General features: G+C 39.2%; 1 protein-coding gene across 2 annotated transcripts in view; it reads left to right on the top strand.

The window, feature by feature from the left end:
- Positions 1-21,121, top strand: part of gnao1a (guanine nucleotide binding protein (G protein), alpha activating activity polypeptide O, a) — a 100,064-nt gene that overhangs the window by 61,171 nt on the left and 17,772 nt on the right. For both annotated transcript variants that reach the window (XM_040133998.1, XM_040133997.1), the window contains exons 4-6: positions 5,477-5,637; positions 12,700-12,828; positions 14,885-15,014. In XM_040133998.1, coding sequence (XP_039989932.1) covers positions 5,477-5,637; positions 12,700-12,828; positions 14,885-15,014 — 420 coding nt within the window. The remainder of the gene's footprint in view (positions 1-5,476; positions 5,638-12,699; positions 12,829-14,884; positions 15,015-21,121) is intronic.

Here is a 21,121-nt window from a genome sequence, read left to right as displayed (position 1 = left end):
GAGCTGCTAGTATGACTGTAGACTGTTCCTATTTCAGAAATATGAAATGTCAGCTCAGTATGTATCTTTGTCACAGTTCGTTACTAACCAAAATTAAGGGATCCTTATCAACGTTTGTAAAAGTTACATTTTTATGTTAAAAAATGAATATCGGCTAATATACACTATTGTCATTAGATTTGTAATAACTCTGAAATGTTGATATCAGATTTAAAAATTCTATATTGGCTGGACTTGAACACAAACTCCTGAAATATCTAACATCTTATATCTCTCAATTGTAAAATAAAAGGGAATTTAGTTGGTTTCGGCAGATAAGTAGGCTGTGGATGTACTGATGTACTGTGCAGAGGGATGATTTGCTGTAGGTTTGGACAATAAGAGAAGTGAAAGGTCCTACAGTAAGTGCCAAAATTCTCTGATTGTCTATTGAATACAGAGACAGAGGTAAGAAAAGATAGAAAGGAACAGAGGCAGAGGATGTGGGATGATGATGATGCTGCTGTTGACGGTGGTGATGATGATGGCATTGATGATTGCCTATTCAATGTCCAGGCAGGATAGTAGAGCAGGGAAATAGCAGGTCTTTACTTTATTAGACTGGAAAGACAAGAACACATACTGTATATCAGGGCTGTCACCATCAAAATAGAGTACAACTAAGACAAAAATTAGGTATTCAAAATCATTAATAAGTAATACATTATTTGTGGAATTTCAAATAAATCTACAAAATCATACACAAATAAATCTATAACAGCAAATATATGGGACAAATGTAGACACACTTGTGAAGTGTTCTTAAACTCGCACACATACGTACACCTTGGTGATAGAGTTAAAAACTGTTTAACACAACAGAGGTCAGTGAAGCTCATGTCAGTGTCATAGACGTGAGAAAAGGAGGAGTAGAGCAAGACAGAGAAGCAGAGGATGTAGAGTTCTGAAAGGAAAGAAGAGATTGATGATTGAAATGAGGTGAGAAATGGTAGGGGAGAATATTGAGAGGAAGGGGATAGAGGAGGATACCAGGAGAGGACAAGTGCATAAGAACAAAACAAACATGGTCATGAGCACATATGGAAGGTGACATGAAGGACAGACATAAAAACAACTGTAGACAGATGAGTGCAGATAGAGGTCAGAGACAAAAGAGACTAACAGAGAGATGATGAAGGAGGGATGGCTAATGGCTTTAAGAAAGACTGGATGACTGGATGAGGTCAGATAGATGGAGAGTTGGTAGACTAGGATACAGATGACAGGAAAGGATAGACAGGAAAGACAGGAAAAATCAAACTGCCCATAATATGAAAGTGAAGGAATAACTTAAAAAAAAAGACAGGTCTGGTTGGGGTCTTATCGACCAGTGACTCAGTTCACATCATGATGCTGTTATTTACAGTGCGCAGAAACTGTGTACACAAACAGCACAAGTAGAAGACTAAGTGTACTTTCATACCTGTGGGCTATCTTAAATGGTGATGAATGGATAGAAACAAGGACAAAAAAAGAGGCATTTTAGCTGTAATATTATAAAGGGGATCATTACTATGTGTAGGGATAGGGTTTGATGGCATTCTCCTGAATCTGAATCCAGTTACAAAAACTATTATTGAATCCAAATCCTTTCGAATCCCTTATTGATTTTTTTGGGTAGCTTGTTTTGGTGGGAAATGAAGACATCTCTTAGTTAAAAAAACATGTCCTTTTTTTATTTCACTCAGCATTATACCCAAACCATGGAGATTCCGCTGTGCTGGAAGGGTGTAGGGCTTTTACCACATATTTTGTCAGTGCTGTGAAACATCCATTAACCCTGTCCTGACTCATTCCTGATTGATCAGGGAAAAGCCAAACACTCAAATGAAAATGATTTAGGCTGAACATTACTTATACAGACTGGGAGATTGCTTTCTTAACAGCTCATGATCACTGGATTTAAGTCATTCAGGATGGATGGAAGTCGTTCAGGTTTTAAATTTATACTACAATCATATATCTACTAGTCCTGTGGATGTTTAGTCCAGTTTTCACACCACAAATGAAGACCATCTTTTTTCAGGCAGGCTCGGTCCAGTTGTTTGATCAGCACCACAGTTTGATTGACAGCTTTCAAACCAGCCCAAACGAACCACACTAACTTCATTTGAAATGAACCAAACAGTTTAGGTGGGAAAGCAACCTGAGTGCAATAAGAGCTTACATATTGTAGACGGAAAGGTTAAGAGGACTAATCAGTTAAAGATTTCTACTGTTCACAGAAACAATGGGGGGGTATGTTTTTGGTAAAAATGTATGTTGAGAAAGGTAAAGAGAAAAAGAGCAAGGAAAGGATAGAGAAAACAGGAGAATAGATAAATAAGAAAAAGAAAGTAATAAAGGAAGAAAGGAAAAAAAGAGAAAATGTCCTTCCCATTGTTTCATTATCTCATCAAAGCCTGTATGTGTTAAATTTGGAAAAGAGAATCATTGTCTAATCACTCTCTGTCTGATGGAGAAGCCTACGTTGACACTATCAGCGTTCTGAACTTTTAAGAGGATGTGGGCTTACTCTGACACTGGGGCCTGGTTAATTCTTCCATTAAATGAAATAAGCATGTATTAAGGCTGCACTAGTTGAACCAGGCGCCACCCAGGTGTGAGTGTGTCAGACTGGGTCAGTTTTACTCAGGTAGATGGTTGAGGAGCAAATCTGTCAAATCTCCAAACTCATGTTATCTATTATTATCTCCTCCTTATTGCCTTGCACTCTGTTCATTTCTGGGGAATGTGGAAACTCAAATACATCATGCCTTCAGTTATGATAATTTCAGCCTGAGTCCTATGCAATCTAATTATATTGTCTGGATAAAATTATAGAAAGGAGAATAACAACACTCCTCCTGATGTTATACTGTTTCATTGGTTTAAAATAAGATTTAATTCTTTATGGCATAAAACCTGATGATATGTTGTTCGAGTGATGGAGTAAGCCAGGTATAGTATTGCATTGATTTCAGTGCTCTTCAGTTGCATAGATTCTTTACCATGATCACTGTGTTATATATATTTGATTTTGCTGACTCAGCAATCTCTAGGGCGGTGCTGCATGTATCACATTTACAGAAATAGGTTGAAACTGTATATACTAGTGAAGTATATTTAGATCCATTGTTTCATTACGTGTATGTTTGATTGCTTTGTTGACATACAGCAGATATACTGTAACATGGGTCATAACTTTAAATTATACATGTACAGTAGATTCCTTAAGACTAACCACAAACAAAAAACAATACTGAAAAAAAGCTTATTTTATAATTTTTTGTATTTCTCATTCATACTTATTTATTTTTTTTATACAAACTTGTATGATGCTTATTAACATATATTTAGCTGCTGATTTCTGCATGTTTGTTGATAGTACTGAATAAGAAAAGAACTTATTTAACATTTTGGCTTGTGTGTACAGTTTAAATGCCGCTGTAAAGTTCTTTGATTTCTAGCATATCCGCATATAAAGCCACCAAATGTACAAAGTACAAAGGTCAGGGCCTTACTGTATGTAAGACTGATCATGTAGGAGGAGGTAAGTGCCAGGAACAGAAATCAATCAACAGCAAAGAACAAATGAGAGCGCGGGGGGGGGGGGGCATGGGGATCAGCTGCTGGATTCAGACAAGATGCTGGTAATGGCAGAGGCATTTAAGTAAGATCTCTGCAGCAGGTTTAATCATAGCTAAGTGGCTAAAGAAAGAAATATTTTCCATAAACGCAGGATGACGTGTCTCAAATAAATTGAACGATGAAATATAATCTTTCAAAAGTCATCTTGTGACACTGATGCATTTAAAAACAAGACAGGATTTTGTAACCTTTGAGGTAAAGGCTTAGGCACGAGGAAGTTATTTTATTAAATACAGTAGATGCTTGTAATGTGATGTAAACATGCATAATCACAAATTATACTGATTAAATTGCCACCAAAATCATCTCAGTGAATAAATGTTATTTGACATTCAGTTTTACAATGTGAACTAAATGGTCAATACTTTGCTTATATCAAGTATTAAATGTAGTTAAATTGCTTGATTTGAACCAGAGCTAGCGGCTTGGCACTTGACTGACTGGACAATTGTAATCATACGACCTAAACAGCTTTGGTTTTTAAGACACTGACTCCTTTTCAGTTATGTCAGTTACCAGCAGTTAATTTATCTGCGTCATTGTCTCAAAGGAGCTCAGCGAAGACCAACAGTTTCTGCTCCTGGAGGACCCAGAGCCAGATCACTGCTGCATGACAACCTCCCCCTCTATGGCCCTCTACAGCTAAACAAAGACAAAAAAGCTTTATCTTTGTCCAAGCCTGTACTCATCTTCTATAGTTGTTGTTACCTTTAACCTCCTCTCCTCTCCTTTTCCTCCGCCACCTATGTAAACCATCCCCATCTCCCAATCCAACAGCAGGGCCAGCCCTATAAACATGAATGTCGCTGACTGAATGTGTGATGAAGTTACACCATTAGTCGGCTGGACAAGTGTTGTAGTTTCTATTAAGTCATCGGGGGGGCATTTAAAGGCACTGTTGCCAACTTAGCACCCTTGTCGCTAGATTTACTGACTTTTGACACCCCTTTAGCAACTAAAGCACCTAGCGAAAAATCTAGGAACTTTTTGATACAAACCTTAGCTACGTTCAGATAGAAGAGAGTCACCAGTATTGCCCTGCGAGCGTTAGGTCGGCCTTTCCTTCTGCAGGCACATCTCTCTCTGATCTCATTCAATTGACTGCACAACAGCTGCATAGATGTGAATGAGCTTCTAACTTTCTTTCTGACTGATCATTTTACAAGTAAATATAGCTGAAATCGCAACACAGCCATTGTCTTTAACTTGTGTGTATGGTTATTTTGTCAGACATCGCAGTTATAAAATCAGGATTTTAGCAGTGCAGAGTAGCAGCTTGGAAATGGCTTGGAAGTGACAACTGCTTAACATGAAGTCTTAATGGGCCGCCAATGTTTTAGTCACTATTTCATAATTGTTCTGTTGTCTGACAACAGAAAGAGAAAAGAATGTAAATGAGAACAGCTTTAACGGGAATTCAGCTGTATTAAAATACTGTATAGGTGAGCACAAACAGTAGGAAAGAAGCAAACAGATAAAGAGCAGTCCAGCCATATACAATGTTTTGTTTGGCTCTAGCTTTTTTGCTATGTCTGATAGTTATATATTTGATTATACTACAAATGTACAATCAAATTACATGCAATATTTCTGATACTGTAGTACACTTGAACAAATGCAACAGTCTGTCTTTGATGGTTGTGTTTGTTTATTATTATTATGCTAATGTCTCATAATTAATGCGGTGATGTTTCAATATGATGTTACAGCATTTCAGCAAACTTTACAGTCATCCAAAAAATCCTGTTCCTACTCAGGCCACTAAGAATACTAACCTGCTTTTTCTTCCCTTTTTTCCCATCTTTAGGCGGATGCTAAAATGGTGTGTGATGTCGTCAGTCGTATGGAAGACACAGAGCCTTACTCCGCCGAACTGCTCTCCGCAATGATGCGTCTGTGGTCCGACTCTGGCATCCAGGAGTGCTTCAGCCGCGCCCGAGAGTACCAGCTCAACGATTCAGCACAATAGTGCGTACATGTGTTTTACATTTATGTGTGCATGTGTGTGTTAGGGCTGGAAAGTTAATTGAAAAGTTACTCAAATCGATGCGTGTGTGTGTCAGGACAGGTAGGTCAGAGCAGAGTCAGGTTAGCAGTAAACTGCAACTATAACGTTAATAATACATTATGAGCTACAGTTCATTTTAAAATAAATGCTACAGCTCCTTGAGAACAAATGAAGTTCTCGAGTTTTTTGTACCATCTACCTGACATTATCATCTTATAATTTACATCTAATAAGTATAATCATCTTAGAAAATGGCCTCGTTTACCATCTTCTTGTCAGGTTGTGATCAAGTATCGGTTTATCTTTATAGTGGATGATTGGACAAAACAGGATGTGTATTCTGAATTTAGTGGTGTTTCTATAGTGCCCCCAGAAGTACCATATCACTGACTCAGCACAGTAGTGTGTGTGTGTGTGTGTGTGTGTGTGTGTGTGTGTGTGTGTGTGTGTGTGTGTGTGTGTGTGTGTGTGTGTGTGTGTGTACCCAGCTGATTCCTAATTTTCTAACTTGAAATATATACTCATCAGCCCCACCATTCCACCCACCCACTATAAAAGCACACACACACACGCCACTATTTATTTATAATTCTCTAAATGTGATCATACACTGCTCTGTTAAGACACACAGTCAATCACCATTACAACTACCAGGCCTGATTTAAGCTGAGTGCCTGGGTGTGGGTGGAGAGAGACAAACAGCAGGAGGGTGGGGGGTGTCATGTCCCTCAAGTGCCATGTTTATGGATGTAGCCCTAGTTTAATTGTGCACCATACAGCCAGTGAAATTACGCAGAGTGGCATAAAAAAAAAAACTGGAGTAGAATGATGGAGGGAGTCACTGATCTATGTTTCTGTGTGCAGGACAGCCACTATACACCTCTCTTATACAGGTGGCTCCAACCATGGATGTAGTGAATATAGCTTATATTATCAAACCAATGTAGTCATATGACAACCAGGTTTTTTAATGGGGAAAACCTACAACTAATATTTATCTGGAAATACTAGTGAATTATATTTATGTTAGTGAGTCACTGGCTCATAATGTTCAGCTGAGGAAAAGCCATACAAAAGTTTGCCTCCCTTTTGATTTCCTCTGTTTCCAGGTTCAGTTACCTGACTTGAATGCTTGCGTGAGTTAGTGCGGACATCAGAGGCAGCAGGACGTGTCAGGAATCTTCAGAGTTAAAGATTAGGAATTAAAACAGAAGTGCAGGCAAAGAAAACATCAAAATGATTGAATGATACAGACTGCAAGTCAAATGGGACTAAAAAGGGAAGGACGAGTCAGTAAGTCAAAAATGACAAGAGAGCAAGAAGGAGAAAGAGTCATTTCTCATTGTGGCAGACATCTTGGAAGGAGTGCAAACATGTTCCTATCAACATTTACATGTGGTCAATTAACTCAGACAACATCCGCTCTGTGTGTGAGTTTTAAGCGTGTGTGTCCGTTTGTGAGTCTGTGTTAAATGTCACATTAAAGATTGATGCACACTTCCTATTATGTTGTGGCCTGTGGAGCAGATAAAGACCGACCAGCCAACGAACTGATAGGACAGATATCACATGATCAGACCACATTCAGTGTGTGTGTGTGTGTACCCAGCTGATTCCTAATTTTCTAACTTGAAATATATACTCATCAGCCCCACCATTCCACCCACCCACTATAAAAGCACACACACACACGCCACTATTTATTTATAATTCTCTAAATGTGATCATACACTGCTCTGTTAAGACACACAGTCAATCACCATTACAACTACCAGGCCTGATTTAAGCTGAGTGCCTGGGTGTGGGTGGAGAGAGACAAACAGCAGGAGGGTGGGGGGTGTCATGTCCCTCAAGTGCCATGTTTATGGATGTAGCCCTAGTTTAATTGTGCACCATACAGCCAGTGAAATTACGCAGAGTGGCATAAAAAAAAAAACTGGAGTAGAATGATGGAGGGAGTCACTGATCTATGTTTCTGTGTGCAGGACAGCCACTATACACCTCTCTTATACAGGTGGCTCCAACCATGGATGTAGTGAATATAGCTTATATTATCAAACCAATGTAGTCATATGACAACCAGGTTTTTTAATGGGGAAAACCTACAACTAATATTTATCTGGAAATACTAGTGAATTATATTTATGTTAGTGAGTCACTGGCTCATAATGTTCAGCTGAGGAAAAGCCATACAAAAGTTTGCCTCCCTTTTGATTTCCTCTGTTTCCAGGTTCAGTTACCTGACTTGAATGCTTGCGTGAGTTAGTGCGGACATCAGAGGCAGCAGGACGTGTCAGGAATCTTCAGAGTTAAAGATTAGGAATTAAAACAGAAGTGCAGGCAAAGAAAACATCAAAATGATTGAATGATACAGACTGCAAGTCAAATGGGACTAAAAAGGGAAGGACGAGTCAGTAAGTCAAAAATGACAAGAGAGCAAGAAGGAGAAAGAGTCATTTCTCATTGTGGCAGACATCTTGGAAGGAGTGCAAACATGTTCCTATCAACATTTACATGTGGTCAATTAACTCAGACAACATCCGCTCTGTGTGTGAGTTTTAAGCGTGTGTGTCCGTTTGTGAGTCTGTGTTAAATGTCACATTAAAGATTGATGCACACTTCCTATTATGTTGTGGCCTGTGGAGCAGATAAAGACCGACCAGCCAACGAACTGATAGGACAGATATCACATGATCAGACCACATTCAGTGTGTGTGTGTGTGTGTGTGTGTGTGTGTGTGTGTGTGTGTGTGTGTGTGTGTGTGTGTGTGTGTGTGTGTGTGTGTGTGTGTGTGTGTGTGTGCCCGCGCTTCTATTTTTCGAAAAAAAAACCTTAACAGTAGAAAAAAGTTGATTTTTGGTTGGTTAGGGCTGTCAGGTGTTAGACTTACTATAAGTCAACAGATGGGCATTTAGTGAAGAGTAGGGGGTGTTTGTGTAGGTGTGTGTTAGTAATCACCCATGCATGTAATGTTTGTTTTTATTACATATAAGCAGAAAGCTCTATTCAGAGAGGGGCAAGTTCTCCCTGAAGCCACTGCTTTCTCTCTATCTCTGTGCAAATGCATGTACTGACCTATTTACCACAATACACATACACTCTGTCTATGATTTACATCCTCTGCCTTTGTGACACAGTGGTATGCATGTACCAGCTTGGCCTCCGTTAAAAAAAACTAATACAATCACATCCTCCATACACACATATGAAATTACATTAAAATGCCAGATGAGGTAGTTAAATGGACACTGGACTTGAGCATGGCCTCGGTGCATTGGTTTATTACATTGTAAGACTGCAGTATTAAATTGGTCAAGTGCATAGTGCCCACTAATGGCTGGCAATCTGAGTATAGTATGTAGCATGGCATTTAACTGGTATGTAGTTGAATGCCAGACAAAATGGCATAACTCCCTGTTCTTTACTACAGATATTGATCCTGCATCTTGCTTTGCATGCAGTTATTGAACACCATTGAACATTTTACCAAGTCATAATGCAAAGCTACTCCAGTCAGCTCTCAAACACAAAATCAATATCATGATCTGGTCAGTTGTGCTTGTGCTTTCCTCGCGTGACCTTTTCCTTGTGTATCTTCTTTTTCTAAGTAATGACAGGGCTTTTTCCTCTGTCGAGTCAGATCCCTTTTATATTGTGGCCAGGGTGTATCATGTTGCTGCAGCTTCTGTAGAAGTGACATGTGCTGGTTGTAAATACTGTATGTATCAGAACCTCACAGTAGGGCAGAGCACTAACGATCTAAAAACTGGTTACTTAGCAACAGCTATGAAGCAGGACAGTTGAGCTGACTTCCGTTGGCCTGATCCTGTAGACATGTTTTTAAGATATTTATCTTATGATATGCCCCATTTCGAGGCAAATGTATTGGCATACTTTTAATATATCTACTGTGATAAATCATATTATGCATGTACTTTCAGAAACAGTCTGTTGGCATATATAGAAGAAGTATCACTTATACAGTATGTACAGATAAGATATGGTTTTTTACAGTACAGTGAATATATGCTTGGCAAGCTACCACATTATTATTTGTGGCCTTTACTTAATGGATTTTATTTCCTTAGTTAACCACATGCCAAAGTAAATGGCTAATGTAGGGTCATTGCACTTGAGCTAATACAGCAAGTAATCAATATGACTTGGCACTAAAGACTACCAGTCCACTTTAGCATCAAGTCACCATTTGAGTTGATGTCAATTATTGGTCAGTGTGATGGCTCTTTTTACACATTAACAACACTGTTGGCTACAGAAAACAGAAGAATCTGTGACAGAAGGATGGGTGGAGTGTGTGTGCACATTAACAAACTGTTGAGAGGGTGATGTTGAATATCTCAGCTTGTCAGGAGAAGTCAGTAGCTTTCTATGCTGGAAACACACACACGAATGCACTCTTCCTTGTCATTATCACCTCACATACAACATTCTCTCCTGCATCAAACCACAACGCTTGAAAATAATGACAGAATAAAATGAACATTCTCAATTTTTGCATGGGCTGCATCTGTAATAATTTTTTTTTTTTAAATTCAGCCGTTGATTTACAATGTCCATGGCTTTAATGCAACCCTTTGCTGGAACTGAGGGTCAGCTCAATCCCAAGTCCCAAGTGTTGTCAGGAAATATTTCACTGTGAAAGCCATACCTACTGTATTTTTCTCATATTTCAGTTTACATCATAAATATTACACTGTAAAAGTGATCTGCTTTGGGCTGCATTTGTAATGAGGTGTTCTGTATTGTTTGGCTGCCTTTTAATCAGCACCCTTTCATTTTATAAATTTAAAGGTGTTTTTACACCAAATCACTATCATTTATCTAGTCAGCTGATGTTCTCTGTGTAGTGTTTAGACAGATTTGTTAACACCCTGGCTCATGTTTGTATTTATTTTCAATTTAAAAATTAATCAAGGTCCATCAGATCACTTTGTCTCGATGTCGCCCTGGAAAACATACTTTCTCTTTCTCTGCTCTCCCATCAGCCCAATAACGCCTTTATCTTTTTCTCTCCTGCTCTTGGAAGTAACTACATCCATTTTAAAGCTCTGAAACAACATTCTCACCAATCTATTTATAAAAACATCCATTACACTAGATGGACGCATGATGTGGGTATATTTTCTGCTCATCTCTCCTGCTCTTCTGACTTACTGCCTAACTGTCAGCCCATCTCAGTTGGCTTAGAATTCCAGTGTCTGAATGGTTGTTGTGTGGAAAAATAATTTGTCTTATTCAGCTGCTGAGACCTCACTCTGCACTTGATTTTAGAAGTGAGGGTGTCTGTCAGAACAGAATATGCAAGGGATAATACCTTCGAAGGTGGGCTTTACGCCATCGTAACTCAGCAGAGGCAAAATACAGAGTGTTAAAAGTACATAAGGGATGCATGATGTCTGATCAAAATAAAAGATTCTCATTGGCATCTGTCCACCTTGCTGAAGTGTCATTTTAAAACTGGAAATTGCACTGTTGTCATTTTAAATGCTGTTCCATTGTGCCAGCGATGCAGTTATGTCCAGGAGAGCCGCCCTCTCCCCCGCGGCTATTCTTCTACTTCTACATTAAAAAATAAAAATTCACGTCCAGCAATATTCCATTACATAACTGAACAGTCATCACGCCTACCTACTTCCCTTTCTCACTGCTTACCAATTGGTTACTCAATGTGGTAACTTAGTTTCTCTATTTATTTTACATGGCCAACTAAGACTGACGGCCTTTATTCATTAAATGTGTAGGAATCAGGGAGATAAAGGCAATTTTTTCGATGGGAGACCATGAAAATTTGTATCATTGAAAATTTGTACACTCCTTGAAGTTACCAATAAAGATTTTCTGTTTTACGGTCAATAAAAGTAAATAGAAGTGCTATAAAACAACTTGAAATAACTTTTTTTGTTTATGCTATATAAATTGTCCAACAGGATAAGGAGGACATGGAGGCCCTACCGATTGTAGCAGTGTTGATCTGTAGCTGACCTCTGACCTCCGGATAGAAGAAAGAAACTGAAGTCAATAGAGTAGATCATTTACTCTAATTATTAATGACAGCAATCCAATGGATGGGTGACTCATTGTGCTTGTTATCTAGTGTTATCTGTTTGGCCCACCTGAGCCATAACATACATTGTTAAGTTTATATTCCATTTTAAGTCATCAAACACCTATTCTATCAGTTTGATTAGAAAACCCTTTGAGTCACTCAGGTCTAAATGAGACTAAGAGATGAGATGCACGGAGCTACTGGTGAATCTGAAGCAGACTTCAGGAGGAGAGTTTGAGGGCCAATTAAAACACACTCATTATGTAATTTTTTTAAAGGATGGAGCCAGCATCAGAACCCCTGGTAGTTAATGTTGCTACACCTGTCAAGCTTTCTGTTTTCACACGGCATATATGCAGTTTACAGTGATAACGGGCAGATTTACCATCCCAATTCTTAGTAATTTTTGAAACAGTGAGTCCTTGACTAGGTAGAGGTAGACAAAAGCAGCTTCTTATTTCTAGCCAAATTTTATCAGCAGTAGCTAGCTACCTAATTAAACTAATGATAACTCCAAGAGTTGGTTGAAAATGCTGTCTTCAGCATACTCATTTTAAAATGAGAATGTCCCAGGCAAAAAGTCTGCATCCCCCCTAGCTAATGAGTAAAGGCTTTAAATCTGAGGACTACTCGGTGTGTTTGGCAAACCTATCTGTGTAAAACTGGCTCGAATTGTTTAAGTTTAAACTTTCCAAATTCAATAAATAGCAGGAAAGTGACACTACGATGACATTCTAATAGCATTAAGGACCAGCTTCCACATAGCAGGGAATGCTACACAGTGGCAGTGCTAGTCATTAGCTCCTTGAGTATTGCCCTTACAACAGCCCCATGTAAACATTTTCAGCATGTGAAAAAATCCAAAGCTTAACCGGACTGCCATGACATGGTAGCTAACCTAGAAGTAGATTGCTGCTGATTTACAGTCTATTTTCTGTGTGTGTCTGTGTGCAGCTACCTAGACAGCCTAGATAGGATTGGTGCAGCAGACTACCAGCCAACAGAGCAAGACATCCTGAGGACCCGAGTGAAGACTACGGGCATTGTCGAGACACACTTTACCTTCAAAAACCTTCATTTCAGGTCAGTATTAACTCTTGACAGTGACATTTGTCCTCTGTTTCTTTTACTGTCACCAGTACTGCATTTTACCCATATATCTGTCTCTACCTTTATCCATGCATACAGTAGGAACCCCAGTCTTTAATTAATAAGATTACATGCTTTAAACATGTGTCTTTATTTATGATTGTCTGCTTTTTTAATGAGATCTGATTCAATTAGAGCAAATAGCTATGGGAATGATGACAGAGCGCAGGAGAAGCATTATGGGATGGTAGGAGGGAAGGAAAGAAAAGAAAGATAAAAGAGGAGATGAATCTTGTTCTGACCTCTAATTTAATAAACACATAGCTGTCCCCCTTGTGTGCATGCGTGTACGGATACACACATGTTAATGTATGGATAGGCACACAGAGTGGCGAGGTTAACAAACTGTAGACACCAACTGTGTTTCTTGATTGATTCACCATTGCACTTGGCAATTGATGTTCGTTTCACTTTTCCTCTTACTTTCTGTCACAGTCTTTCTTATATACACACACCATATTTATTGCTCATATACATGCATTCATTTTGCGGAAAAATGTTACTTCTGCTACTGTTAAGCTGACAGCTGAGTAGGCGGTATGCTGGGTGTGTTTTTATGTAGAAGCCTAAATATTGTCACCTCAGTTGCTATTACTACCAGCCAGGCAGTGTGTGGGAGACTATTAAGTATTCCTGTACTGGGTGTAACCCATCAACATGCCCACCATTATACCCATCACATCGAGGACTGTTCTAATCATCACAAAAATACAACTTATACATGAGATAGTGGCCATTCAGAATTTATGAAGACATGACTCAAATTACCGGAAAAGGTTAATCAAGTCTCAGCTACAGTATACAGTTTATGAAAAATTTATTTGTTGTTGAGTTAGCCTGACAGTCTCAGCTCTGCTGTTTCCCTCAGAAGGTCACAGGTGGTGCTTTGGATGCGCACCACCAAGTGGTCTTTTACTTGACCTGTCGGAAGTTGCAAGACAGTGACTTGTGGTGTTTCCACTGTTTTCTCTCTGTAGATTATAGTGCTACAGATATGCAGGAAGACAGCACTCGCAGACCAGTTTCTTCCTGTGGTCATTAGAACACTGTCACACTGTTTAAGCTAGCAAAAATATGGATGCAGAGGACAGACAGGAGAAACACATCGGAAGTGTTATAAGGCCCCATTTACACTTGTCTTTTAAAGTGTCTCTTATCAAGATGAATTCCAGATGAGAATTAAGACACTTTCATTTATATAGTCACAAATCTGCATCTCTGCTGGCCAGATCACAGATCTAAAAGAACTCTCTCTTGGTTTTTTTGGGGAGCTACCTGCAAATCATGATTGACACTCCTCCAGTTCAGTGATGGTAGTGCACCTAAAGCGGCAGACACACAGCTTAGCTAACTAGATAACAGTTCTCTGTTAAGTGGCCCCCTTTACCCATACAGACCAATGCTCTCTCATCCACACAGATCATTCAGTGATTGAAATGATCAGTGATCAGATGAATACTACAGCAACTCAGTGTACATTATTTATCATTCAATGTGTCAAAATTGCTTGAGTGATTTTAATCCATATTGAATGCTTCTTGTCACATTTATATCTTTTTTTTTCATTTATTTTTTTGTTTTTGTTTTGTATTCGATAGCTATTCAATCTGCCCAAGATGACATGAAGTGTGAATCAAGTCTAGCTCATCATCAATATCTGAAAAGGGCCATAAAATAACGATATTGTCAGATTCAGTATAAGATTGATAAAGAAAGGGGGGGGGGGGGTCTTCAATGGCCAGAATATAGCAATGGCCCTCTTACATTCAATGCATAACTTCGCACATACACAGGGAAGAGGATATTACAAATCAGAATGCACCAGTTGCTTGTGCATCTCAAGAATAAAATTTACAATGAGATAAAAACTGACAGAATTTATGAGACCCCTGCCTCTGTATATTAAAAAATATGTAAAAAATATCTTTATGTTAAATTGTGCATGTCTGTATAAATGTGTTATTCACATCTGTCTTTTTGTGATCATCAGGCTGTTTGACGTGGGAGGTCAGAGGTCGGAGAGGAAGAAGTGGATCCACTGTTTTGAGGATGTCACAGCCATCATTTTCTGTGTGGCGCTCAGCGGATATGACCAGGTGCTGCATGAGGACGAGACCACGGTAAGGACACACATTCACGTGTATGTTCTCTCTCACTCTGTCTCTGTCCTTCTCACTGATGCTTTTTCTCTGTCACTGTATGACCTAATGACCCATTTAAACTGTAAATATTGGAACACACCTTTAAAAGAAACTGTATCAAACAGCATCAGAGTTTTATTGCAGTGTATCCAGGGGTCTATTACGGATTCAGGATGTGGGACAACATGGCAAATAGTCCCTTAATACATTTTGTATGTAAAAAAAACATGCAGGCTCACATTAAACACATGGTGTGTGTGTGTGTGTGTGTGTGTGTGTGTGTGTGTGTGTGTGTGTGTGTGTGTGTGTGTGTGTGTGTGTGTGTGTGTGTGTGTGTTTGTGTGTGAGTGTGAGTGTAAAAGCTTGAAACAGGATGGGATAAATGTCTCTGGTGCTCTTTGATGAGCTGCTAAATAAATTAAGCCATGAAAGACTTAAAATGTTATATTTACATTTTATGTATTCATTTTATAGAATGATTTAGGAATGACATGACTTACAGGCAATAATACTGACACATCAGCAGTGGTTTACCACACTGGTTTGCCTTCATACATTTCCTGCTATCATAACACAGAATGTTTCCTCTGGATCTCCTTTTGGTACACCATCCTCTTCCTCTTTCTGAACATGCAGATTAATATCACGGGATATATTAATATTGCCAGGAAGCCCCAACTTATCCACTGCAGTCAGCCATGCCATCATTTCTGTGTCCTTTAGAGGAGAGCTGTCAAACACTTTTCCCAGGCTCTTCACTGGCTTCCCTGTCACAGATGGAATATGGACTTCCCTAGGGAAAAAGAAAGGTGGTCTACCACTTTACCTTTCTCAAGGACAAGGGACCTAGACTTTGCCGGCTCATCTTTGCCTAAGTCAGAAGCCGCTCAAGACCCTTCAGGATCCACCTGCATCATCCATAAAGGCTCTGATTAGACGCCATGTACCAGACCTGGACAGGGGGCCTCTGCACTCAACCTCTGCCGATTTAACGAATATGTTCATACCAAGGGCAAACAAAGTCACTGAAATTGTGCACCCCATGATGATTCCCTTCTCTAGCTGATGCCAATATGATGTACTCGATCCAGATGTAACTCTCAAACTGATCCTTTCATAGTAGTCCAAAATTAGCTGTTTGATCTTTTCAGGAGCATAATGTCTGGTCAGAGAGGTTTCTATCAGCTTGTGTGGATTTGATCCATAGGTGCTTGCCAGACTCAGCGATAAAACTGCTAGATCTCCTTTGTATTGTCTCGTTTCAAGGATCAGCTGAGGGACCACTCCCATATGATAGATGCAACCTGGGACTCCTGGGACTCCACCTTTCTAGACTGAGGTGTCTATATAAGAGTTGCTGAGGAGATATGCAGTATGGGCAAGGATCTTGAAGAACACCTTCCCCTCCGTGTTCAAGAGGGAAACCATCCTGAACTGGTCGATGCTACAGGAATTCTCTTCCTTTGGGATCCAGACCACCTCTGCCTTCCTCCACTGCTGGGCCACCTTGCCCCTCCCCTCCTCAGGATTTTCCACAGTTGGTGAAGAAGTCTGGGGCACCATATGTAGCCCTTGTATGGAACTCCACTTGGCCCAGGTGCCGAGTTTGTCGATGTAACTCTGACAACCTCCTGGACTTGCTTAAGTGTGGGCTCTTTGGTGTTGAATTCATCTGTGGGTGCACAGTGGTCCAGGCCTTGCTCCCTCATGCTGTCACTGTATGTGCTACAGAGGTGCTGATAGATCACTTCTGACCCAACAATTTCTTTGTAAATGCAAGGGGGTTAGCAATATAGGCTCTACACATCTGGGCTCTCTTTCTACCTCTCCTCCTGTGCCATTCTGCATGATATAGGGAGAAAAGCCTCTTCCTGATCATCCCCTGCTGCTCTGCTAGACCCCCTTCTCCTCCTCATCTCCTGCCTTGAAGTGGCGCTTTTATGTCCTCAGTTCCTACCTGAGCTGGCTGATCTGAAGCTTGTGACGGTTAGGGATCTTGGGTGAGCTGGCCGTACATTGATGCTCAAGGCCGAGCCTCTCCATGGCAATGCTTGTATTGAATGTTTTCATTACCTGCAGTCTGTGATCAGCATTCCCTCTTGCTGTGGCTTCAATGACTAAGTCAACAAAAGTGTCAAACTGATGCCACTCAAGCTCACTTTATCGCCCGGCCACTTCATGAAGCAATGTTCTGATTCTCTACCCAAAGGGCAAGCCCTTGGTGCTTGGAGGCTCCTGGGCCTCTTGGTTTCTCCAGGCCTTGTTCCTCCCCTGTCTCATTAGGGACTTGCACCACTGCAATGCCCCAATTGCCATTTGCGTAGGCAGCTAATCTGTGCTTGATGGATCTTAAGACCTATCAGGTTCTTGCAGACCTTGCCACATATGCAGACTGCCCTCATAGTTTTTAGTCCATTTGCTTGAGTCGTTACCAGTAGGTAACCGCTTGTAGCTTTGTGATCATGTTCAAGATCAAGGTTGCACTAAAGGCAAATTATGCTGATGGTAGATTCTGAGATAGACAGTAGGTGTAGAACTCATTCATGAATTATTTGAGTACTTTATTTACTTAACTTTAAGTAAAATTTTGCGTAAATACCCTTAAAATGATCAGAGAATAAACATTAATATCTTTTCGGTTTACTATAATTTTTGCACAGTCAGTGTGTGAGTACTTTAGGGCTGCAAATGTGGACCTATTTGATGTTTGGTTAAAATAAGTGTTTCCTCCTCAAAAGACGGCAACATGACATGTGGCTATAAACATGATGCCATGTAGTCTAAAACAAATAAGCTGATTTGAATGGACGGTGCTCACTGTTATTTTTACTGTAAGCCTCAAGTGTATCCTCAGAGAATACCCAGCCAGGAAATTGTGTTCAGTAGCTGCTCTATTTATGCAGATGTCATCAAGCCTCCCTCTGAGCTGGGAGCACCAGAAGAACGTCAGATGCAGAGAGAAAATATCCATCATAAAACATGCTCATAAAGAGCTTCTAGTATGCGTGTTGCATATTTTAGTCCAGATACCTCAACAGATTAGATTGCAGTGTGATAATAAAACGTGTTTTAATTAAGGTGCTGTTTTACCTTGATAATGGGATTTCTGTTACATGTACAATAACACAACAGACAGCTAAATTACTAGTTCAGATCCATTATTTGGCGGTTGTTGGGTGTCTTTCTTAGAAATCTACTAAATTTAACTGAAGTAAAAGTGCACAAGGTAAGATGTGGCAAAAGGTGTGAGTCAAAAAGAGAAATTACCAGTTATGATCACAAACAATAGATAACACAAATCCAGTAAACATCACAGATCTGTTAAGACAAAATTAGTATCAGGTCTGGTATTTTTTTAATCTGAGAGGCAGTTTTTTGATCAACATCATGTGTTGTTATTATTAAAGAGCAAACACTAGCGTGGGAGTTATAATTACCAGGCAAATAACCAAATGCTTTTCAGTGTGCTCCCACGTACTCTGTCAGTTCTACTACAAGACACATCCATGGCATGTGATTCAGAAATTACAAGAACTTTGTACAGTAAAAATATTCCACAATCAGATAGGATAGATAATACCCCCTCAGTAATGGGATTAATAAAGTAATACATACAATATATCCCTTTTGGGCAGTTAAAGTCACTGATATGCCTCGAATTTGATTAGAATGACAACATTTTCCCATAATACTACTGGATTAATACTGGACAGGTGTTATGAGAATCGAAAGGTGGATTTTTGTGTATTGTAGCTTAAATTCTCTTCCAAAGCCAGATAATGCATATAAAATTCATACTGTATTTATGTTGTTTGTTTATAAAGTTTACTTCTAAGGCTTTTTCATGCTACTTAAAGCCAGAGCCTATGCAACAGTGTTTTGGAGCCCTAATGGCAATTTTCAGAACGCAGTGTGACACAGTTTTCCCGGTTTCCTGAAGTCATGTGACTACTAGCATGTGAAATTCAGTCAAAGAAATAAAAGGGTTATAGATAATGACATTTATATTTATATTTTAGCTTTAATTAAAACGAAGAAGTTGTTTTTTGGAAACAAACCCTAAAGAAAGCATTCTCATTTGCTGTTCACTCATTTCAGGGTTTCTGTAGGGTTCATCAAGTTATATTATTATATTAATATAGTATAAGGATAATAGAAAACCAATACATTTTATTTAGTCCTTCCCAGCAGTATATAACAATAACTCCTAATGATATAATTAATAAAAGTTAATGTGACCTGGATTGGGTAACTTGCATAAAATGGATGGAAGGATCAGCCCAAACAATTATTTAAAAAATGATCAATTAATTTAAGTCTTTTGTAAAACCAACACTTCCCCATGATGAGACAACTTTCCTACCTAATGTAGCTAGCAATAGTAAGAGTGTTTGCTATAGGTCTGATGGTGCTGACTGAAACCCCCCAAAAAAATACTCAACAGCCCCTCACCTGAACAATCCACTGTCACAACAATCCCTCTTTTAGTTTATAACTGTATAATGTCTCCGTACAGCCTGAGGTCAGATAAAAAACATTTCCTAATTAACATTACTGTCTAACCTTTTTTAGACTTTTTAATACCTTCTAAAGCCTTTTTTGAGGAAAAAATAAATAAATAAAATGCCTTTAGGACTTTTAAAGACTTGCAGATAACCTGTCATTTGCAGTACTTAAAAAATATGGATTTGCTATTGCCAGATTTATAACGTGACAGAACGGGTTGACTGTTTTGTTTGTGGATTTCTATTTTCCTCATTTTGATTGGACTATAAAGAAAACCACTTCACTGCCCCCATGCTAAAGGTTCTCACTGCTTACAGTATATCTATATAAACATCTGTGTGCTGTATGAACACAAACACATCAAGTACCAAACATCTTTCTATCACACATAACTTGTAATGTCATTCTTTCTATTCAAGAACTGCTTGCATTGTGTTTTTCTCTGGCTGTCCCTGTCTTGTTTCTGTGAAGACACACTCGTATACAAACACACACACACGCAGACTATTCTCGGAATTGATAACCGCTCTGGGGGAACACTGTCTTCCTGTGGTGGGGGGGTGCACGTACAAGGTAAGCGGGATGTGGGTGGGCCCCTTGCATTTTCTGTTCCTGCTCTAAGCTCCGCCCTGCAGCATCTCTGGCTCCTTCCACTCCTCCTGTTACTCTCGCCATCGACTGTCCTCTCTAACCAATCAGCAGTAAGATCTTCTACAGATGCTCCACGCACAGACAGGTATGAAACCTCCTGATAGGTTGATACAGTCACCATGAGTTGAAAGCAGTGCCTCTACGTGTTTGTGAACCAAGGATTTTTATCGCTGTTTGTGAGCGCGTGTGTGTGTGTGTGTGTGTGTGTTTGAACAGCTTTGTTGTCAATGTAGTTCATCAAATTTTTTATTGCATGCTATATCTATCTATCTATCTATCTATCTATCTATCTATCTATGGATGTGTCTGTGTTCTTTTTTTCAAATCTATTTTTCCACTGTCACCTGTTTTTCACTGGCAATAAAGGATCATAAACAGAGAGAAACTGCTTTCAACTCATTCTTTAAATGAATCTGAGACTTATCTGTTTTCTTCATTAGGCACTTCCATGCAGTATGTCTAGATTTCTTGATTGTTTTGTTTTTTGCATGAGTACTAAAAAATAATGCCAACAGCTAGTTTGCTTTCCATCTTCTTTTAATAGTAAATAGAACAGTGAACTTTGGTGAGAGATAGTCAAGATAGACTGGTTTATAAAGCACTTTTGTAAACAAAGCATTCTAGCAGTGCAAACAACTCAGTCTATAGATCCAGGGGTTTAGTAGAAAAAAAACATGATCAACTAACATGAAAAAGTGCCTAATGATGAAAAAAAATCAAGTACTAATATTTATTTAATCTTCAATGTATTAAAGATAGTTTTCAGATCAACTGACGTTTTCATGCTTTGTAACCATTTTAGGTGCATTTTAGAATTAAACAGTACCTACATCTATGCCTCATATCTTGTTTGTAATATAGTATTCTTTAAGAACCCTGTGGAGTTTTTTGTAAACAGTATTTACATTTCCCACCTTATGATTCTCACC

The sequence above is a fragment of the Xiphias gladius genome, chromosome 8 (genome assembly GCF_016859285.1).
Source record: "Xiphias gladius isolate SHS-SW01 ecotype Sanya breed wild chromosome 8, ASM1685928v1, whole genome shotgun sequence".
Taxonomy (NCBI): Eukaryota; Metazoa; Chordata; class Actinopteri; order Istiophoriformes; family Xiphiidae; genus Xiphias; species Xiphias gladius.
The sequence above is the reverse complement of the archived record's forward strand: the minus strand, read 5'-3'. Positions and strand labels throughout refer to the sequence as shown.